Below are 19,809 nucleotides of genomic sequence, written 5' to 3'. Positions count from 1 at the left end.
TCTCCAGGGATGCGTTGACATTGCTCATCCTATATCACAGTCTGATTCCAGCCAAACTGGCATCTACTGTTTCCTTTTTGCCACCCAGGGTATCATCCCATCAATAGCTGAGACTCAAGAAAAACTGGTGTCTGCCTCTGAGGGATTGTCTCACCTTGGTCCTCAGTAGTGCTCCAGCCTTGGCATGGTTCTTACATCTTTCTAGAAGGTCCTTCTTCCCTTCTTCTATCTTTTACATCAATTACAAATTTCACATTTTCCCTGAAATTTCCTACAGCTGATGCCTGCAGTTTCAGATTATGTCTTTCTCAATTGCACTTATACCTCATTTCACATAGTTTGGCATACAGTTCTCTAAATGACAAACCTTCTCTATGTTGTCATGTGTTTTTGTTTGCTGGCTCTAACATGACTATAAAACTAGAAATCAGGGCTCATGTTATTCATTTAATTTTTACCCCTCACCCCTTATTCTTTGTGTGTTCCAGCTTTGTGACTCTGCTTCCTTTTGTATAGTCTCCTCACTGTCAGCACTCTCCAGCCACATGAAACTACTTGCAGATTCAGTGTTCTTTTATCCCTTTCTCCCTATCATATTCCTACCGCAAGATCAGCTCAAGCCTTCAATTTGAAGCTTCCCAACTGACATGTGGTCATCGGTACTTGTCACCAATATATTGGTTCTGCTGTCTCAGACCCCGTGAGAAGATGGCACTTTCTCCCCTGTTGAATTTAGGCATGCCTATGTGACTTTATTTGGCCAATGGGATGCAAGTGGAGTAATGTTTGCCACTTCCAAGTAGAAGCTTCTAAAAAGTAACACATGCTTCCCTGTGCTTCCTCCTCCCTACCATGGCAACCTTCCAGATGATAGAGCCTCCGTCAGCATCCCAGATTGAGGACAGTGTGGAAAAGGGATCCCTGCCCGTTTGTGATGGGCATGCAACATAGGCATATAGACCCACTTGTGACTTAGGCCACTGAGATGTTAGGTTGTTTATCACAGCAGTGTGACTAACCCATCAAGATGGCACAGTTGATTTAAAAACTCCTCTGTGCATCTGTAGGACCTTGTCTTGTCTCTACCTCAACATATATCATTTCCTGTTGTCTTCCTGGTAGACCAGAAACTCCGTGAGAATATGGCTTACCTGCATGCACCCCCCACCCCCACTACAGTGTTTGGCATATAGTATCATCTCAAGAAACACATGTTGCACGAATGACTAAAAAGTGCCTGCCCCAGGCTGACTACATCCTGAAGGTAACACTGGGATTCCAGGGTTTTTGCCCATTCCACCATGGGTAAACCATGAATCTACTCACAGTGATGGCAGGTGGTGCCAGTGTAACCTGTGTAACTGCAGTTGCAATAGAAGGTAGTCCACGACTGGGAGCAACTTCCTCCATGTTCACAGTAGTTTGGCAAACACCTAATGGGAGATAAAGCAAAACAACCAAAATAAACCGAATCAGTAGAAATAAAGGGACAAAGAAGTCTTATGTCCATCTGCATGAATTGATAGTGGAAATTGCTCTGCTATACTCCTCTACTTCCGACAGAACTTGTTTTACCGCAAGGAGTGGGTCCATCCAGCACTCCTGGGCAATGAAAGGCTCAGAGCTGATTTAGGAATTAAGTTAAGCATTTCAACATTGGGGCAAAATCTCATTGACTTCAAGTTAATATGAAGTGGTCAGAATCTGTAAGTTTTTTTTTTCATTTTCCATAGGAAAAGAAATGTACAAAGATTGGAATTTTACATTTTGGAAGGGATTTGCATTTTCAAAGGAAAGGAGAAAGGTACAGATAATTGAGGTCACTGTCTTCATGCTTCTTTTTTTGGGAGATGGCCAGGAATCTGTTTTAAACTTCCATTTTTAAAAGGCTACATGAAATTTGAAAAGATGGTAACTGTTCATTTAAATGCAAAATAATTCTATCATTTTTAAAAGTGCCAAAGCCACCCTTAAAATAAGGCCTTTACTACTTATACTAAAAACAGTATAACTATTCTGAAAAATATTTTCACCACACACGCTAAAAACTCTTTGAAATATTCCTATAGCTTGATCCAGCAGTCACACTTAGGTGGCTCTCTTAAAGATATATTTTAAAACATGGGAAGTATACAAGCTATTTATCATTATTCTTAGTGATGTCATAATGAATCAAGATTAGTGTCCAAGGTTACACATTTCTTAGGAAAGTTGTAGCACATGAACTTGATGTGGTGTCATGAAGCTACTACATATGATATTAGTAAACAGGATTATAATGAACTGGGATTGGATTAAGTGGAAATTCAAGATGTGAAGAATGACTATCACAACATAAAATAAACACTTTCTATTGCAAAAATAATTGGAAGAAGAAAAAGTGAAATGTCCCATGGTCTAACGAGAGTGAAGTCATGTTCATTTTTACTGGACAGAGATCGTGGACGTTAAGGTCATGTACACATGAGTTCAAATCCCAGCTCAACCATTTTCTACATGGTGCTTTGGGTAATTATCTTCACCTCTTACATGCACAATTTAAAATCTTGACAGTGCAGGCCTTGTTGCTACTAAGAGATAAGCTGACAAGTGCTCAATATTTGTAATGAATACAATTAAGAGTAAAAGCAATGATAAATACTGAAATTCTTGAAAACAATATTTACAGAAAAACACACACACACACATGAATTTCAAAGAGGAAAGTGTTTAAGCAATGAAGTTACAAAAGTGGTATAATGCAATAAAAGCATCCATCGTGGAGCTGCTGAGAATGTGAGGCAAGCAAAAATAAGACAATTTACCTTAAATGTCCCCTATAGGTAGGAAACCCTCCAGCAATGATTGTTTCAAAGCCCAGAAACTAATATTGCTGCATAAGTTCAGACATAATATTAGATAGAAATTTTCTGCCAAGCACAGCAAACGTTCAATGTGCTGACCGGGCTTTTGTTTGGAAAGAACTTATTGGTAACTCTTTGGTATCCAGCTATAGCTTAAAAAACAGGGAAAACAGTAGGACTCAATAGAACATGTCCACAAAAACCAACCAATAAATAAACAAAAAAGTGGTCCCCTCCCTATTCCAGATCCCACCCTTCGTTTTTACTCCCAGCGACTCATATTGGTGGAACGGAAAAGAAACAGGCTTGTCACTCAATGAACCACAGTTCCTGCCCGCCTCTGATCTTGAAGGATCAGTGTCCTCAAAACCCAGGTAAGGACCTCTAGTGTACCCTGGAGGAGAGACTTCCAGCTTGCTTGTGACTGCTCACCGGCCTCACACCTTTTTTTTTTTTTTCTTTTGCAGCTGACATCTCTGTGCCTCTGAATATTGCTTCCCTTGCAGTTTACTTTTCTCCATATTTCCCCTCTGAAAGTAAGTTCTTATTTGACCTCTCTATATCCTGTCTCACCCCACCTTACGTCTCACTCCATACCAACCCCAAACATACCCCCCCATACACACACACACTTACTCCATGATTGGCAAATATTGCCCCTCTCTCTCGCCCCAAAGAAAGGTTAATTGCTTTAAAGAAGGAAAGCTGAGCAAAACCAGGTCAGTAGGTACTTATCCTACAGTTCCTTTGGTTTTGGCCACAAGAAAATTCAGAACAGCCTATTTTAGGTGGCTGGAGCTATAAAATAGAAAATGCAGAAATTCAAAGTGGCAGTATTTTCAGCCACAAGAAGAAAACTTATCGGCAGTGAGAGAGAAAATGAGAGAGAGAGAGAGAGAGAGAGAGAGAGAGAGAGAGAGAGAGAGAGAGAGAGAGAGAGAGCAAATAATGCTGAGATGCATCTTGAAGCAGAGAAGAGAGATGGAGAGGGTCCTGACAATATTTGTGTGGTTGGTCCTTGTGGTTCCCAACACCTGGTAGCACACGTGAACTTCCTGAGGGCTGGCTGTTTTAATCTATATTAGATTCTGGGAGATACTTCAAGATCTTTCCAGGAGAACACTCATTGCATTTAGGCTCACTCGAGTTAGAATTCTGCTACTTTCAACTAACAGAATTTTGATATTTTGTAAATCAACATTCTATAAATACAAAAAGAAACAAAAACACATTTTCCTTAGAATCTATACATTAAAATATTTTAAAACTCATGATTTCCAAATTCAGTTGGGCATGTAGGGGGAGGGATCTTGGCGAAATGCAATAACTATCTGGTCACTTTGAACACATATTTAACAAGCCTCACACGGACCTTTGTATTGCAATGTTAATAAACTCAATTTCCCAGTGAAAATGTAGGCTACAAATTCATTTGTTTATGGCCACTCAAAAAAACCAATGATGTATTCTGGTAGGGAAAATTACTACCTGGGTAAGGGAAAATCTAATATTCCTAGAATGAGAATAAAATGAATGAATACTTATAGGGCTGCCTTAGAGCTTGTTTCATTTTGGTTCAACACACACTGTGATTAGAAAACTTCATCTGTAAAGTAGACGCTCAAAGTAAAAGATGCATAACCCCAATTTGCTTATTTTAAAAGGGCAGGTTTATGAGTATAATTTCCATATTCTTTAAGCAGTTCATTTTCACTGGTGTTTTGTGTTTTTTTTTTCTCTCTATTTGGCATAAACTGAGCACGTAAGACATGAACCCAGAAAGCAGAGTGTAGAACTACCAAATTGAAAGGTGAGCATTACATGTGAGGACAGTCACAATCTTAGGTGCAGGGAGCTTAATTCAAATCGCTAGGAAACCATCACTCTGAGAACCTATCTTCTAAATCCTAAAGATAGTTCATATCCAACCGGATGTGAATGGATGCACCATATTTTGGTGTGCAGTGCTTAACAAAGAAAGCTTTCAATTATGAACACAACTATATTCTTCACATTCTCCAGGAGCACAAACAAGCTAATAAGGTATGTGTGTTCAGGGAGACTTAGCGGGCTGGGAAGACACTTTGGAAGCTGTGCACCTCTTTGTCAAAGCAGAATGTGCATGGTCTGAAGGGACATGAAAGAAGAAAAGGCAGAGAAAAAATAGGACTGCTAGGGAAAAAAAACCACACAAAAAAGCAATCTAACAGGGACAAAAGTTATACACACGTTTGATGTAAGAATTTATGATTTCTCCCCAAATCAAAATTCTTCCGAAAGACAAAGACTTGCTAATTGGAGCTGTGGACAATCCAGGTAGGATCCAAAGTGGGAGGAACGGTCCTCCACTAATGGTCCCTGGACCTCATCAGTGCTCACGGTCCAGCCTGCAGAGATATGTGGTTCTAGATTCACGCTTGTGTTCTGTGGGGTGCTGGGTTAGTCACAAGGAGATATGAAGGAACACACTGTTTCTCTTTATAGGATGAGGCACCGCACAGGAGACAGCAAAGCCTCTGCTTCGAAAAAGGACAATGATTGTGCAAGATGTTGGGAGACAGAGCGATTCAGAAGACTAAAGGCAGAACTTCCCAGGAATGCAAACCAGAGCCCAGTGGCGAGCACCCTGGCAATCAGTGTCTCTCCACTGACATTAGGAAGAACAGAAAGACTCTTGCAGTTGCCCTCGAGAAAGAGTCAGAGTGGTAATTTCCCTAACTTAGCTTTAACTGAGGCCAAGCACGAGTTTACAGGTGGAGTGGGTGAAGCCTGGGAAAAGCATTAGGAAAGCCTGGGATTCAAGAGACTTAGGGGAAACATAGCGTGTCAGTTTGTTTATAATTTTAAAAGTTTCATAGAAGAACTATGAATTTTTGGCTTTTGTTTAACAAAAATCAGATTACTGAGTAATAGTCATAGCAAATCTCATGACTTTATATGTCAAGTTTATATTTTAAGTTCTGTCTTCTCACCTGAATTTCAGACTCACAAATCCAGCTGCTTGCTTCACAACTCCACTTGGGTGTCTAACTGATATTTCAAACTTTGCAGGTCCAAACCTGATTTCTCTGACCCCCCACCTTCTCTACCCATATCCTTAATTATCAGATGATAGCAACTCTATTCTTACTGCTGTCTAGAGCCCCAAAACTTGAAGGCCCTTCCCTCCCTGCACAGCCTACTCGTGAGGTAAGAGCACATCCCTCTGTCTCTGCCTTCGAATCTTGTTTTTTCAAGGAATACCAATGTGCAAACAGCTAGGCACTCAGTAAATGGTTGTTGAAAGAGTGAATGAATGAATATTTCTGGGGTGAACAGCCAGCTGAAGCTGCCCTTTTTCAGCTAAGCCTCTTCAGTTAATGAGTCTATCTGGCTTCACTCATTTACTATTACCGGCCAATGATTGAGCATCAGATTAAGGGCTGAGTGGGGAAGACCAAAGAGCCTCGCTTGGTTATTTTTTTAATTGGTGAAGAAACAGTGAGACAATTAAAAAGAGCTCCCTCAGCAGCCATAGGGAAGGGGCAATTGGGAGAGGGGGGAGAAACCCAGGTGAGGAGGTGACGTAAAATGAAGACAGTGAATAGGGTCCTTTTGAGTGTCTTTAAGGATGCAAGAGGTAGGTTGGTTCAAAAGGAATTGCAGTTTTTCCAATTAGTTTTAATGTTTTAAACCGCAATTACTTTTGCACCAACGTAATCAATGATGCAATGCCTTTTGAGACTGGTGGTGGCTGTCAGGACTCTATTGGGCAACTTTTTCTCCCAAGGACTTACAGAGAAATAATTGTCTCCAAATTGGTCAGAGAAGAATGATTTTGAATGATGCAACTTAGAGCTGCTTTGAAGAAACAGCTTGCATCCCTGATAAGTCTGTGTACAATTTTTGAAAGATTTTAATGAGATAAAATATCTGTTTGGGAAATTCAAATTACCAATCTAGGTCACACCTACTCTTGTTATCTCTAATGTATATTCAGATCCATGATGACCTTTCACTAGCCTTGTGGATGTCCCAAAGATATTTAACTAAATATTCTTTTTGTGACTAGTTTCTAATAAAATGTCACTACCAGAAGGCAGTCTAGGTTTGGCTATCTTGAATGCTTTCCCCTTGCCAACAAGCTTGAAATGAATCGTTGACATATGCTCACATTCGCATCTGAGATGTCACTTTAAAGGTATTATTTTCCTTATGTTATAGATCTGGAATGTAAGACGAGGGTAAGGTGACAGAGCCGGGAATGTGAGCCATGCTACCTGTCACTGAAGGTTGTGTTCTCAAGCCTTGTGCAGCCTTCCTTGTGGGGCGTCACTTCTACAAAGAATGGGAGCGGGGAGGGCTTCACATTGTTGCCCACTGATTCCAGAAATTTCTTAGAAAACTTGGAGCTGTCAGTTCAGAGTTCTTAAAAATATATTTGGTTGGAAAAGAGGTCTTAACGACAATGACAAATGGGTTAATTTGGAATAAATAAACCCACAAAGGAAAGTAATGTGTATATTTATTACATAAGTAACATAATAGTATATAATGCCTTCTATAATTCTCTCAGTGATGAATGATGGGGGAAGGAAGTTTTGATTCTATTTTCAACCTCTTCATTACTAATTTCTGAAATCCTTAAAATAAGTAGCTGAAAAGATAGCCCCTGTCCCCATTCTGCTTGTTTTTATTTTACTTTTTCAGATGACAGAGCAGTTTTGTGCATTTCCTAAGCCTTAGTTAATGTAGTTGCTTCTAGACCCTTCCTGGTTTTGGAAGAAAGGCCATATAAGTTATTATTGCAAGGCAGACAAAGTCATTTAGCCTATCCCAAGATTGATGGAATCTTATTTAAAATAAGCTTACGAATTGTATAATCCTACAAATGTGAGAAAAGCAGAGGCCCATCAAGGTCTATTAATCAAAATGGAAAATGCCTTCAGGATCCATCTTTGGTTTTTGAATGCATGGATGTCATAGAGCCCCTGGCTGAGCTCCTAAACACCAGGGCCAGGGTGCACGAGCGTCACCAACAAGGACCATGCCCCTGTCTTCATCACTGAGCATAGTAAGTATCTTCCTTAGGCATGACATTCTTAATCCCAGAAATTTCTAAATTCAATGTCAAAAGTTTAAGATAATCAAACTCTTAACATTAATATATTTGTGTGAAGAATAGTATTCTATTGTGTGTATATATATATATATATATATATATATATATATATATATATATATATAATCTCTCATCTTCTTTATCCAATCACCTATCGAAGGACACTTTGGTTGTTTCCATGTCTTGGCCACCGTAAATAAAGCTGCAGTGAACGTCAGAGCACATGTATCTTTATGATAAATGTTTTCAGGTTTTTTGGGTAAATGCACAGAAGAGGGATTGGACAAAGGTGTGGTATATATACACAATGGAATACTATTCTACCATAAGAAAAGATGAAACAATGCCATTTGCGACAACATGGATGGATTTTGAAATTATAATGCTAAGTGAAATAAGTCAGACAGAAAAAGTCAAGAACCATATGATTTCACTGACATGTGGGATATAAAACTGAAAACAACAAAGGAACAAGACAAACAAACAACGAAACAAAAACTTATAGACACAGACAATAGTTTAGTGGTTACCAGAGGGTACGAAGGGAGGCTGAGGGTAGATGAGGGTAAACAGGGTCAAACATATGGTGATGGAAGGAGAACTGACTCTGGGTGGTGAACACACAATGTGATATGTAGATGATGTAATACAGAATTGTACAACTCAAATTAAACCTATGTAACTTTACTAACCATCGTCACCCATTAAACTTTAAACACACACACACACATATATGTGTGTGTGTGTGTGTTTGTGTGTGTGTGTATACACATATATATATATATACAAATTATATATATATATATATATAATATATAATATAATTTTATTCTTCACTCATATAATTGAGTGAAGAAGAAATATGGTACTGAAAGGAAAAAATGGTCCCAAAGCTGATCTCAGCCAGAAACATCTGTATGATATGATTTGTACCTTTCTGGGAAGAAATCAGCATTCTTAACTTTGGGGGAAAAATGCTTAAGGATCTTTATAATGGGTTTTAATAAAATTAAGACCAATGTCATTAATAAGGTTGATTCTTAACCTTAAGAGGAACTTTACTTAGGACATTAAACAGTCTTGCATTAAGTTAAGGAGTCTAATAATCATTAATTGATTTTGTTTAATTTATTCAGTCTAACAAGGGAATCTATTTTTTCTTACTCAGCAATAAAGAAGAATAAAATATAACCATTTGTGACAACATGGATGGACCTAGAGGGTATTGTGCTAAGTTAAATAAGTCAGACAAAGACAAATACTGTATGATTTCAGTTATGTGTGCAGTTTGAAACAAACAAACAAAATAGAAACAGAAACAGACTCATAGATACAGAGAACCAACTGATAGTTGCCAGGAGGGAGGCGGGTTGGGGAGATGGCTGAAAAAGATAAAGAGGAAAGAGAGGCACAAACTTCCAGTTATAAAATAGATAAGTCATAGGGATATAGTATACAGCACACAGAATATAGCCAATAATATCATAATACCTTTATACAGTGACAGATGGTCACTATACTTATTGTGGTGATTACATCATAGGATCTAGGAATATGGAATCATTATGTTGTATATCTGAAACTGACATAATATTGTATGTCAACTATACTTAAAAACAAAAAACAAAAAAGGCACTTGGCAAGAATGGATCTTTGAATGGCCTGAGAAAAGTCTTCCTCCTTGTAGCAAGACTATAATAAAATTTTGAAAAAATATATATATTTAAATAGTGCTTTGGTATTTGTATTTTTTATGGAGATTTGGCCTATTTGAGTATGAGCCTTCTGAATTCCAGTTTTAAAAGTGTAAAATAACTGCTTTAGACCTTAAAAATCTTCCATAGCAGACTAAGATAAATTCAGTTCTCCAAAGTTAAGTGTTCATTTTCTGAGTGGTTAAATTTTATAAACATTTGTGACAATTGTTTTTAATGCAGTAAATTGAACTCTTTGGAAAGTAAATAAAACATATTATAAACATAGTTTAAATTATTTGAAGGTATTTAAATAACTAACTCCATAAATGGGAGTAAGCATTATTCAAAGTCCTTTACTTGCTAGACTTACAAATAGAATACAATTTTATAAATTGAATTATAATAAAAACAAGAGACAAAATGTTAAAAATAAAACCACAGGCCTCAGAATCTATAATTTTAAAAAATTCAGTGTCACTCTTTGAAACTAAAAATAAACCTTTTCACCTGCATACAAAAGTCATCCTTTGTGGGCACCATGTGGACATGACATTTTTATCAGCACCTGTTTTGGCTCATGATTCAGATTTCACATCCCACCATCACCACCGACATTCTGGGGTGCATGGAGCTCTTCCAGCAGCCTCTGTGCAAAGGCCCCTGAGCTTCACCCTGGGAGCAACTTCTATTTGTTGAGCCTAAAGCACTGAATTCTTTCACTAGATCCTCTGCGTCTGTGTGTCTCCTTGTCACCTTAGTGTTCTTTTAGGTGAAATAAACCTTAGTGTTTATTTTAGGTGAAAATAACAGATTTTAGGTTTAATCTGTTAATTAAATTCTCCTCCAAAATGTCCTAAACTTCCCTAAATAGTATTTAGGTGTATCTGTTCCCCATCACCCAAAATCTAGCCACCCTTGGTTTTTACTTTATTTTTCTTAATTTGTAAGTATTAGGGGAAGCATGTTACCTATTTTTATCTGCATCACTTTTTAAAAAATATTGGATAGTTGTTCTTTTTTAAAAATGTTTTCTGAAGATTTCTTCGTGTTTTACACACTGCTGTTAATGCTACATGTGGGGACCCTGCTGTTGACGAGTGGTGTTCCCAAAATTTAAATTATCTACCTGCTTTGACCTAGAAATTCTACTTCTTTGAGTAATAACCTGGAAATACTTTCCTATATATAAAAACAAATATAAAATTTCTATTATTATCAACAGTTTAAAAAAATGGAAACGTTGTTCACCAGTTTGGGTACAGTTAATAAATGATGGTACATTCACACTCTGGAATGCTATGAGGCAAAGAAAATAAAGGTATGCATCACTATGTGAGGACATTGACAAGTTCTCCATGTATAATATACTATTAAGGCCAAGAGCACAATGCAGAGTAAAATGTGTCGTTTCGCTGTTATTGTTCCTGTTGTTATGTAGAGAGAATAAGGTTTGGGAGGAAATAGACCAAATTGGTAATCTGTTAATAGTGGTTAACTATGGGAATAAAAGTAGCATCTCACTCTTTACATATTCTTGAGCTGGCCTTGATTTTTACACTGAAACTGGAAGGAAATTTGTCCCTGAGCTTATATTCATATTCTATTTTGCTTCTAAACGCCAACAAAGAGAAACTTAGTCCACTTAGGAAATGGTCTCTAAGAGACAGTCGTGCCTTCTAAAGACACATTCTCAGCCCTGGGATGAGACCAGCTGGACTAGAGAAGTGGTCCAGAAGAATGGGGTCTGTTTGATGCATCAAGATACTGAGGCTCAGTCAGTCCCCAGTCCCCAGCAAGAGCAGAGCAGGCGTCCGGCCCAGGTCTAACTGCACCCTCTACCTCCCTCATTAAACTCTGGAACTAAAACTCAGTGTGGTGCACCTCTGCTCTTGGAACTACGCCCATTGGGTAACACATTCCTAATAATCACCATTTATTATGGCCCTCCATCAATCCATGAAAAATTTTAAAGTCACTTGTAAAAAATAACAGAAATGTCTTTTTTTTAAGAAAAAAAAACCACAAAGGTTAACTGTATGTGCCTGCGTGTCTATGTTTCTATTACAATTATTTAGATGTATGAACTATTTAGACACATGTCCACACCCCCAAAAATCACAAGTTGAATACATCTAGAGGAAGTCATTTGTTAAGTTAAATCAGCCTCATATAAACATCTATAGAAACATTTTTCCTCACTATTAAATTTCCCTCTTCTCCATTTCCCATAACAGATTGAAGTGAATAGGACATCTAATGAAAGGCCTTTGAAATTCCCAAATGTTCAGATAAACGGTTATCTATGAATGAGTCTGAATGTATTTATGTTCCAAATTTCAATTATACTTCCCCTATTAAAATTACTTCCTTTTCTAAGAAACTCCATCCCTTCTTTATACAGTGGAAGGTTAGTTTCAATTTCTCCATGCTTTCCTTTGAGACAAAAGAACAAAATATTTTAACAGTCCTCAAAACGCAAGCTGACTAACGTAAGCCTTTTAATGAAGCTCATACATTAAAAATCAGCTAGGTCATGTTCCTTTGTCTGTTTGCTTTAATTAGCAGCCTACTACATTGATCTTGTTTTGGTCAGATAGCTTTACTGAGAGCTTTTGGAACCTGTTTCTATGCCTCTCCATTCTAACAATTATCATAATCTCATTTTACACCTACAGTTGGATTTTCATTATAATTGAAGTTTGTTGTAATTATAGCAGATGCAGATACTAAGGAATTAAGTGAATAAAAAGAAAAGTGTTAAAAGTCAGTTCCTAAATTTCCCAGGGTCTAGTTCACAGCAGGGAGTCCATTGTCTATCATTGCTGAGAAAGTCCCCAGATAACAGACAAAGCAGTGATGGTCAAATACATTTGCAGTGCACCTCAGTGATCCCAGTAAGATTATTGGGGTTCCAGACAGAGCCAGCACCCACAGTGTGCACCCCGCCCTGCCCTAGCTTTGGTGGCCAATGAACAGGAAAATGGAAAGGTGCTCTCTCCTCTCTTCTGCAAATCTCAACTTCAGGACCAAGAGATGCTCAGAGCTCTTCAAAGGCCATTTCTTCAAAGCAGAGACTTTTCCAAATCACGAAGAATTTCTTAGTGTTATGTTATTTATTCCAATACTGTTACTATGAGAAGCAGCCTGAGGTCATGAATCTAATAGCAAATCATTGCTGCCTAGTTGCTTAAAAATCAAAGCTAGGTACCACCTTTTCCCAAATAATATGCTTTTAAAAAATTCAGAAGAGGGGAGACTAAGTAATACAGAATCACGTTTCTCTGAGCAATCCATTTGCCTCAGTGGCCTAGAAGAGCTTCCTGGGAACACATATGTATACCACAGATTTTACAGGAGGGAAATTGGGTCTGGTTTTTCTACTTCGTATCAGTTAGGTAAAAGGTGTTGTGTGCCTTGCAATAGAATGGTTGTGTTCAGCATTATACAGCTGGTGTCTTAATTGTCATACTGAGGCTAATTAGGAAATGCAGACCATGCAGCACTCCAGATTATCAGAATGGTCTTATTCTTAAATTATAGGATACCATTCAGATCCCATTATCAATGAAAATATCTCTACTGTCTGGTTTAGTTCTTCTCAAATAGTGGCTGATATGTATAGTCTGATGGGGTAGGTCTGGGATGGAGATTCAGCATCTGGATGCCAATGGGGCTGTTGCTCACTGCAGTGAATGCCGTGTAGAGATGGTTCAGGGGGCTGCAGTGGGGGATGGTTCAGGGGGCTGCAGACTGTGGGATGGTTCAGGGGGCTGAAGAATGTGGGGCGTTTATTCCCTTTTCTTTTCTTTTCTTTCTTTTCTTTCTTTCTTTCTTTCTTTCTTTCTTTCTTTCTTTCTTTCTTTCTTTCTTTCTTTCTTTCTTTCTTTCTTCTTTCTTTCTTTCTGTCTCTTTTTGCAAATGTTTCTAGTTGTTTTTTACATTTTATATTAAAATGTTACAGTTTTGCAGTGTGTGATACATCAGATTTTAACACTAGCAATATGCTAGTTTTGTGTTCCAGGTTGACCCTGGAGACATTGATGTAAATCTTCTCCTGCCTGCCCTGCCTGTTCATGGGAATAAGAATGCACTGGTGTTATGAATGCAGACGGATGTCATCCTGCATCAGCCAGGTGTCATCAGGTCTGCTTAGGCCCCTGCAGGCAGAGCAGCAGAGGGGAGGACACTGCTATACTTGAACCCACTTAAATCCACGTAAACCCGGCCAATCCCAGGAACATCTGCTCGCCATATGCTCTTCCTACTGCACAGTAACAACACAAAAACAGGTGAATGGGTGAAGATGACATGAAAATAATACCGTGTTACCGAAGGTGATAGTTGACTATGCATTTATCTAGCTTTCTTATTTATAAGGAATGCACACAATTCTAAAAGGTGAAGTTAAAAAAATAAAAAAAGTACACCTACTTTTTAATGCGATTGGATAAATCTTACCCAAAATGCATGCTATTGAAAGACAAAGTACTCAGGACTTACTAGTTGACAGCTACTTATCTGTGTGAATCAGGATTTTCTAAATACTTAACAACCGAAAAGAATAGCCACATAAAATTGATGCTGAGGCCAAAGCACAACGGCAATCTGTGACACCTGGGTCAATGCACTTCATCACCAAGTTTAGAAATATTTCATTGGATTTTCACATATTGCTTTTATCTATTATGGATAGTCCTACAATTTTATTTGGCAGAATAAACACATTTCACTGCAAAAAAAAAATCATATAATACAAGCCAAGAAGTACATAAGGGATGATTGGGTTCATCAATCTGTCTCCAAGTTTGATTATCCAGGTTCCACCCAAGTTTTATTTTCCAGTGGAGATTAGCACTGTGTCGTTTGCCCTGGCTGCCGTACTCACTGCCGTGGCTTCTGGAACTCAGAGTGTGAAAAGACATGACACCAGCAGGCTCTGGATTTCCCAGGATGCCAGTCCATTTGGGGATATCGGTAAGGTTCTTTTATTTTCAAATCAAACGCCATTCAATAAAATTAAACTTGAGTTGGTGTTTGAGAACCTGGGAATCAGGGATTGCACCTGAAGGTCTCGTTTCTGAGCACAGAGACTCTGCCATGGAGTGAAGGTTGGTCTGGTATTGTCCCCTTGTGTCCCAGCTGGAGGGATAGTGTGGCCTCCTTCACAGAGGTGACAGGGTGCAAATAACCCAGTCTTCAGATTAGAGAGACCCAATGTCAAATCCCAGTTTTGTCACTTTCTACCTTACATGACATTTGAAATGAATCACACCTTTCCAAGCTTTAAATTTCTCTTTAGTAAAATCAAGAGAATCTCCTAATTATTTTAGGAATCAAATAAAGTCTTGTAGAATGTGAATGACTTGAAATTTTATTATTATTTTCATCTGTTCTCACAGGTGGTTTGTGACACAGGCACAGACTGTATCTTTTCTTTTTTGTAACATTTAGGTTTTTCCCATTTCATGGAGAAGAGAGTTGGCCTGCAATTTCTAAGCTCAGTTTTCTACTCAGCCTGTACATGCAGATCTGGCATTTCCATTCTCTGTTGCTAACCTCAGGAGCTGCTGAGAAAGACCATACTTTATTTTTTTATCATTTAATTCCCTTCAGTGTACTGTCCACTTGAGCAGCACACCTGGCTTCCTGAAGGGAATTGAGCTCTGCTACTCTTCATCTGGGGCATGCATGAGAGGTGAGGTGAGGGGCATGCGTGAGACGTGAGGCGACAGAGACCTGAAGCAAACTCAGTGACCGTGCACTGCCTAGTGCCCAAATCACTGATGGCCAAGCCTGTTGCTAGTGATTCCAACTCCAGGCAGTCAGAAGCTTCATTGGCCCAGACTACTTCTGTTCCCAGAATAGGCTCTGAATCTGATTTGAGCTAAAATGCTATGACATATTATCACGTAGGGTGTCATGCAGGGTCTCAGCTCCTGCTCCCCACATAAGAATGCAGGACATGGTGAGGCCAAAAAGGAACACCCACGGAGCCATAGGTAGGGGAGTCACACCACTGCAGTCTCACTGGTGGCTGGGTTGGAGACACAAGGAGCAAATATCTGGCAGTATCCCAACAAGCGGTCTTCCTATACCTCAGTCTCGCTGGTGGCCGGGCGAGACACACACATGATCCGCAATCCACCATCTACTTTTCTGCCTGCCAACCAGCCAACCAACGCAGCCGTGGCAGTAATATTAGTGGTTAATTGGCGAACTGGTTACAGCCAATGGCCAACCAGCCACAGCCGATGACCATCTACTACCCAAGCCAACACCCCTCCACATAAGGCCAAGAGCCCGGAAACTGCTCTCTAGGACTCGGTCCCCACACCTATGGACACAGACTTCATGGAGAACACGAACAATAAAGAATCTACTAAATCCTTTCTTACATAACTATATTTTCTATCAACTTGTTTAGACTTTTCATTATTATAGACTTTTCATTATTATGTTAAAAGTATGAAAAAAAGTGATGTGAGATATATATATATATATATATATATATACATATATATATATATATATATATATATATATGAGATATCTCTATATATATATATATATATATATATATATATGAGAATTTTAGTTGGTAATGTTCACAACGTAAGCCATCTTAGGATCTTAGGTCAGGAGGAGACCTAAGCTCACAGAATGCAAGTCAGAGCTAACCATTCTCAACAGCAGGGGGCGCTGGATGCACCGGGCCAGGGAGCAAGCTGAGCCTGGGTGCTGTTGCACACTGGCCTTTGCTGTCTCTGTGGGTTGACTTCACTCACTCTGCGTGTGCCCCATCTTCCTCCCTATGGCAAGGAAGGTGGCTACCAATCGCTAAGTCCTGCAACCTCAGACTTCCTCTATTACAAAATAAGCTTCCTCTCCCATCTCAAGTTTGGGACTTCCCAGAACAGGCGAGTTTGGCTGTGGCTAAAGAGATCAGTCCACCCTGGCCACAAGCCAGGAGTCACATAAGAATGCAAACGTCCCACAGAAACGTGAGGTGGGAACGGGAGGAGAAAATGACAGATCTAGAGGGCCCAGACAGATAAAATTATCGACACCTTCTAACCAGCTTTCCATGGTCCCCACTGTAACACACTAATCTGCGCATTTCCTGGACCCATTGTCCTTCACCTTGGTATACAAACCGCCTTGTAAATTTAGGGTCAGCTGAAGTTATATCCCAGAAATGAATATTTGGTGCAAGCCTACACTAGCCTATCTCTTCTCAAAATTAATAATCCACACCACAAAGTTCAATCTTTGTTCATGGGTTGCATTTTTATTCAGTTGAAACTGAATGGCATGTTGACATCAGTTCTTAGAGAACTGAGGATACCTCTCATTTAAATTTTTCCCTGAATGGCTAAGAAAAAAATTGCCACTCATCTTGCTTTCATTTCTTCCTATTTCTGTGGCAGATACCACTAGTCATTCACTGTAGAAAGTACCTGGGAATGCCTGAGAACATTGTCTGAAGCCAGCCTATTTGTCATCTCTAGGGATTTATAAAACAAATCATACATTGTGCTCCCTTTTTCTTCCTGAATTTCCCCCAACTTAGCTATATATGTGAAATGATGCTAACCTCTCTACCATCTATTAAATGCTGCACTTAACATGCTAGACTTCATGCTAGGCCACTCACAATAATTATTTCAGCTAATCACTAAGTAAAACAACTCTGTGAGACAGCATCACTATCTCTAGGAAAGTAAGAATCCCAAATTAAGCAGTTTATTTAAGATCACAGAAGTTTAAAAGGCATCTGTATTTCCAGGTGTGTATAAATCAAAAGCAGAAATCCTACGCATTAGCATTATAAGGAAAAAAAAGGAAAGAGAGAGAGAGAGAGAGAGAGAGAGAGAGAGAGAGAGAGAGAGAGAGAGAGAGAGAATTACCTCACTGGAAATACTTGTTTTGTTGAGAAAAGGGGAAAGGGAAAGCTAAGGACCCTCCAGTTCTCTTCCATACTAGCTTTTGTCTATACTACTGACCACCTCCTGGAGTTCACTCTGATTTCTTATACTCCAGGACAGCTTTTCCAAAACTGTGTTATGTGGATGATAGTCTGTGGAAAGAAAAGTTTCACAATCAAATATATTTGTGAAATTGTGAACTTCAAATTAATTCCCCTCTTGCACAGTTTATAAGGGAATAGGCACACATGCATGGCCATGTGCCCACACACACACACACACACACACACACACATTGAGAAATCCTACAGTAAAGAAGCCCATTTAATGTTGCTTTCTCCAGCACTCCTCAAATTTATTTGAACAAAGAAATCATTTTCCACAAAATACCATTAACATTAGGCAGAACTCGGAGTCTAGCTTCCCACTGTGTAGAGAACATTTGGATGAGGCTGTATTATGATGAGCTCAATAAGGAAGTTTCTTTGTTTAATCTGCTGACACAATATTTCTGGAAGACTGATCCACAGACATCCTGGCTGTTTGATAAAATGAAGATTTCAAGTCTTCATCTCAATGGACTTAATCAGAATTTCTGGGTTTGTAAGGTCCAGGAATTGGCGTTTTAAAAGAGCTTTCCAAGTGATTTTTATGCATTCTAAAATTGGAAACTACTATCCAATAGGATTCAGTATCAAACCTTAAGATTACTTTTAACCTACCGATAGCATTGAAAAGTGTGCTAAGTTAACATCTGCAGTCTGGTGTCTGCCTTCATTTGAGGCTATTTGTGACCTTACAAAGACTCTGGTGGAGTCAGCTAGCTGCTCCCCAGACCCTTGGGTGGTCTTTAGCTCGGAAAGCATTCCATTCAAGTGTTGGGCTCTCAAATTGGCAAACGCAGAAATCCAATTGTGACAGGTTCTCAAGACCATTAGTCATTAAGAGTGTGACTCATGCAGGACAAACTCACAAGAGACTGGTGTGTAATAGAATTCCAATTCATAAATTTACATTGAAAGCCATGATTTACAAAGGGCCCAATATTTCCCCCAGATTGACAAACATGTCTTCTTCATTAGGGAAACTTCATAGGGTTGCAAAATATTAGAAGGCTTCAGTTAAACTTGAAATAAGAAAAGGATAGTTCTGGAATTTCTAGATTCGATGCCACTACTTTCTGAGAAACTGACTGCTCCAACCCATATGAGTGAGTGAACTCACACAGATCTTTCTTGCCCAACAGGGTACTCTCTCACTCTAAGTTCTTCGGATTTTGGCAAGCAGTTTTTAGAGAGTTATCAATAACTCTAGCATGTATTATGATATTTTGGATTTAAAAAACAATGAAGATCATCTTCTTTTTAAAAATGTACACACCAACCTGTTATTGATGGTCTATAATTAGATTATAAGTACATATTTGTTCAAAATATGTCCTTATTTAGAAGAAGGTAAATTAGAACTGGCTAATAGATAGAGCAATAAAATGCTTGGAAGTAATAAGGTTATCTTCGCAAGTGATATACAGTTTCTGACATTTTGAACTAAATCCAGGTGTGTACAAATCAAAAGCAGAAATCCGGGCATTCGAATCATAAGGAAAACAAAAGCAGCACACGAATTACCTTCATGGGAAATGTTTGTTTTGTGGAGAAAAGGGGACAGGGAAGGCTAAGGACCCTCTCGTTCTCTTTTACACTATCATAGCTTTGGAATCCACCTTGACAGTTAAACCACATGTCTGCCAGGACCTTGGGAGAAATTAAGGCAGCGACAAGCTCTTCTCTTCTGATGCGAATGTCTTTGGGGAAGAAGAACTATGAAAGGTAGAGACCAGGCTCATCCACAGCCTGGGCTGCTGGGGGTGGCATTACATCCAGTCACCAGGCCTTAATTTTGAGGCCCAAACCTAATCTTCAGAATTACCCCAGATGCAACTCTAGGTTGCTGAACTAGGACAAAAATATCAGCTCCATGAGGACCGGCTCGTGTAGTTTCCAGTCCTGCATTATCTCATATGATCATCAGTAGCCACATATGGCTATCTAAAGCTAAATTTATGAAAATAAAAACAAAATAAAGTGAAAATTTCACTTTCTCAGTCATGCATAATATTCACATGTCACGTTCTCAGGAGCTGCTAGTGGCTAGAGGCTGGACAGCAGGACAGAGGCCATTTCCATCAGTGCGCAATGTTCTGTTGCACGGTGCTGGTCTCTTCCATTAGTATTTGGTTCACT

The 19,809-nt window shown here is 39.0% G+C and overlaps 1 protein-coding gene across 4 annotated transcripts in view; it reads right to left on the bottom strand.

The window, feature by feature from the left end:
* CNTNAP5 (contactin associated protein family member 5) overlaps positions 1-19,809 on the bottom strand; it is an 800,511-nt gene that overhangs the window by 312,581 nt on the left and 468,121 nt on the right. For all 4 annotated transcript variants that reach the window (XM_081051146.1, XM_081051149.1, XM_081051147.1 and 1 more), the window contains exon 11: positions 1,327-1,433. In XM_081051146.1, the coding sequence (XP_080907272.1) occupies positions 1,327-1,433 (107 nt within the window). The remainder of the gene's footprint in view (positions 1-1,326; positions 1,434-19,809) is intronic.

This window comes from Rhinolophus hipposideros (genome assembly GCF_964194185.1).
Source record: "Rhinolophus hipposideros genome assembly, chromosome: 6".
NCBI classification, from domain to species: Eukaryota; Metazoa; Chordata; class Mammalia; order Chiroptera; family Rhinolophidae; genus Rhinolophus; species Rhinolophus hipposideros.
Note: the sequence above shows the minus strand (reverse complement) of the source record. Positions and strands in the feature narration are given on the sequence as shown.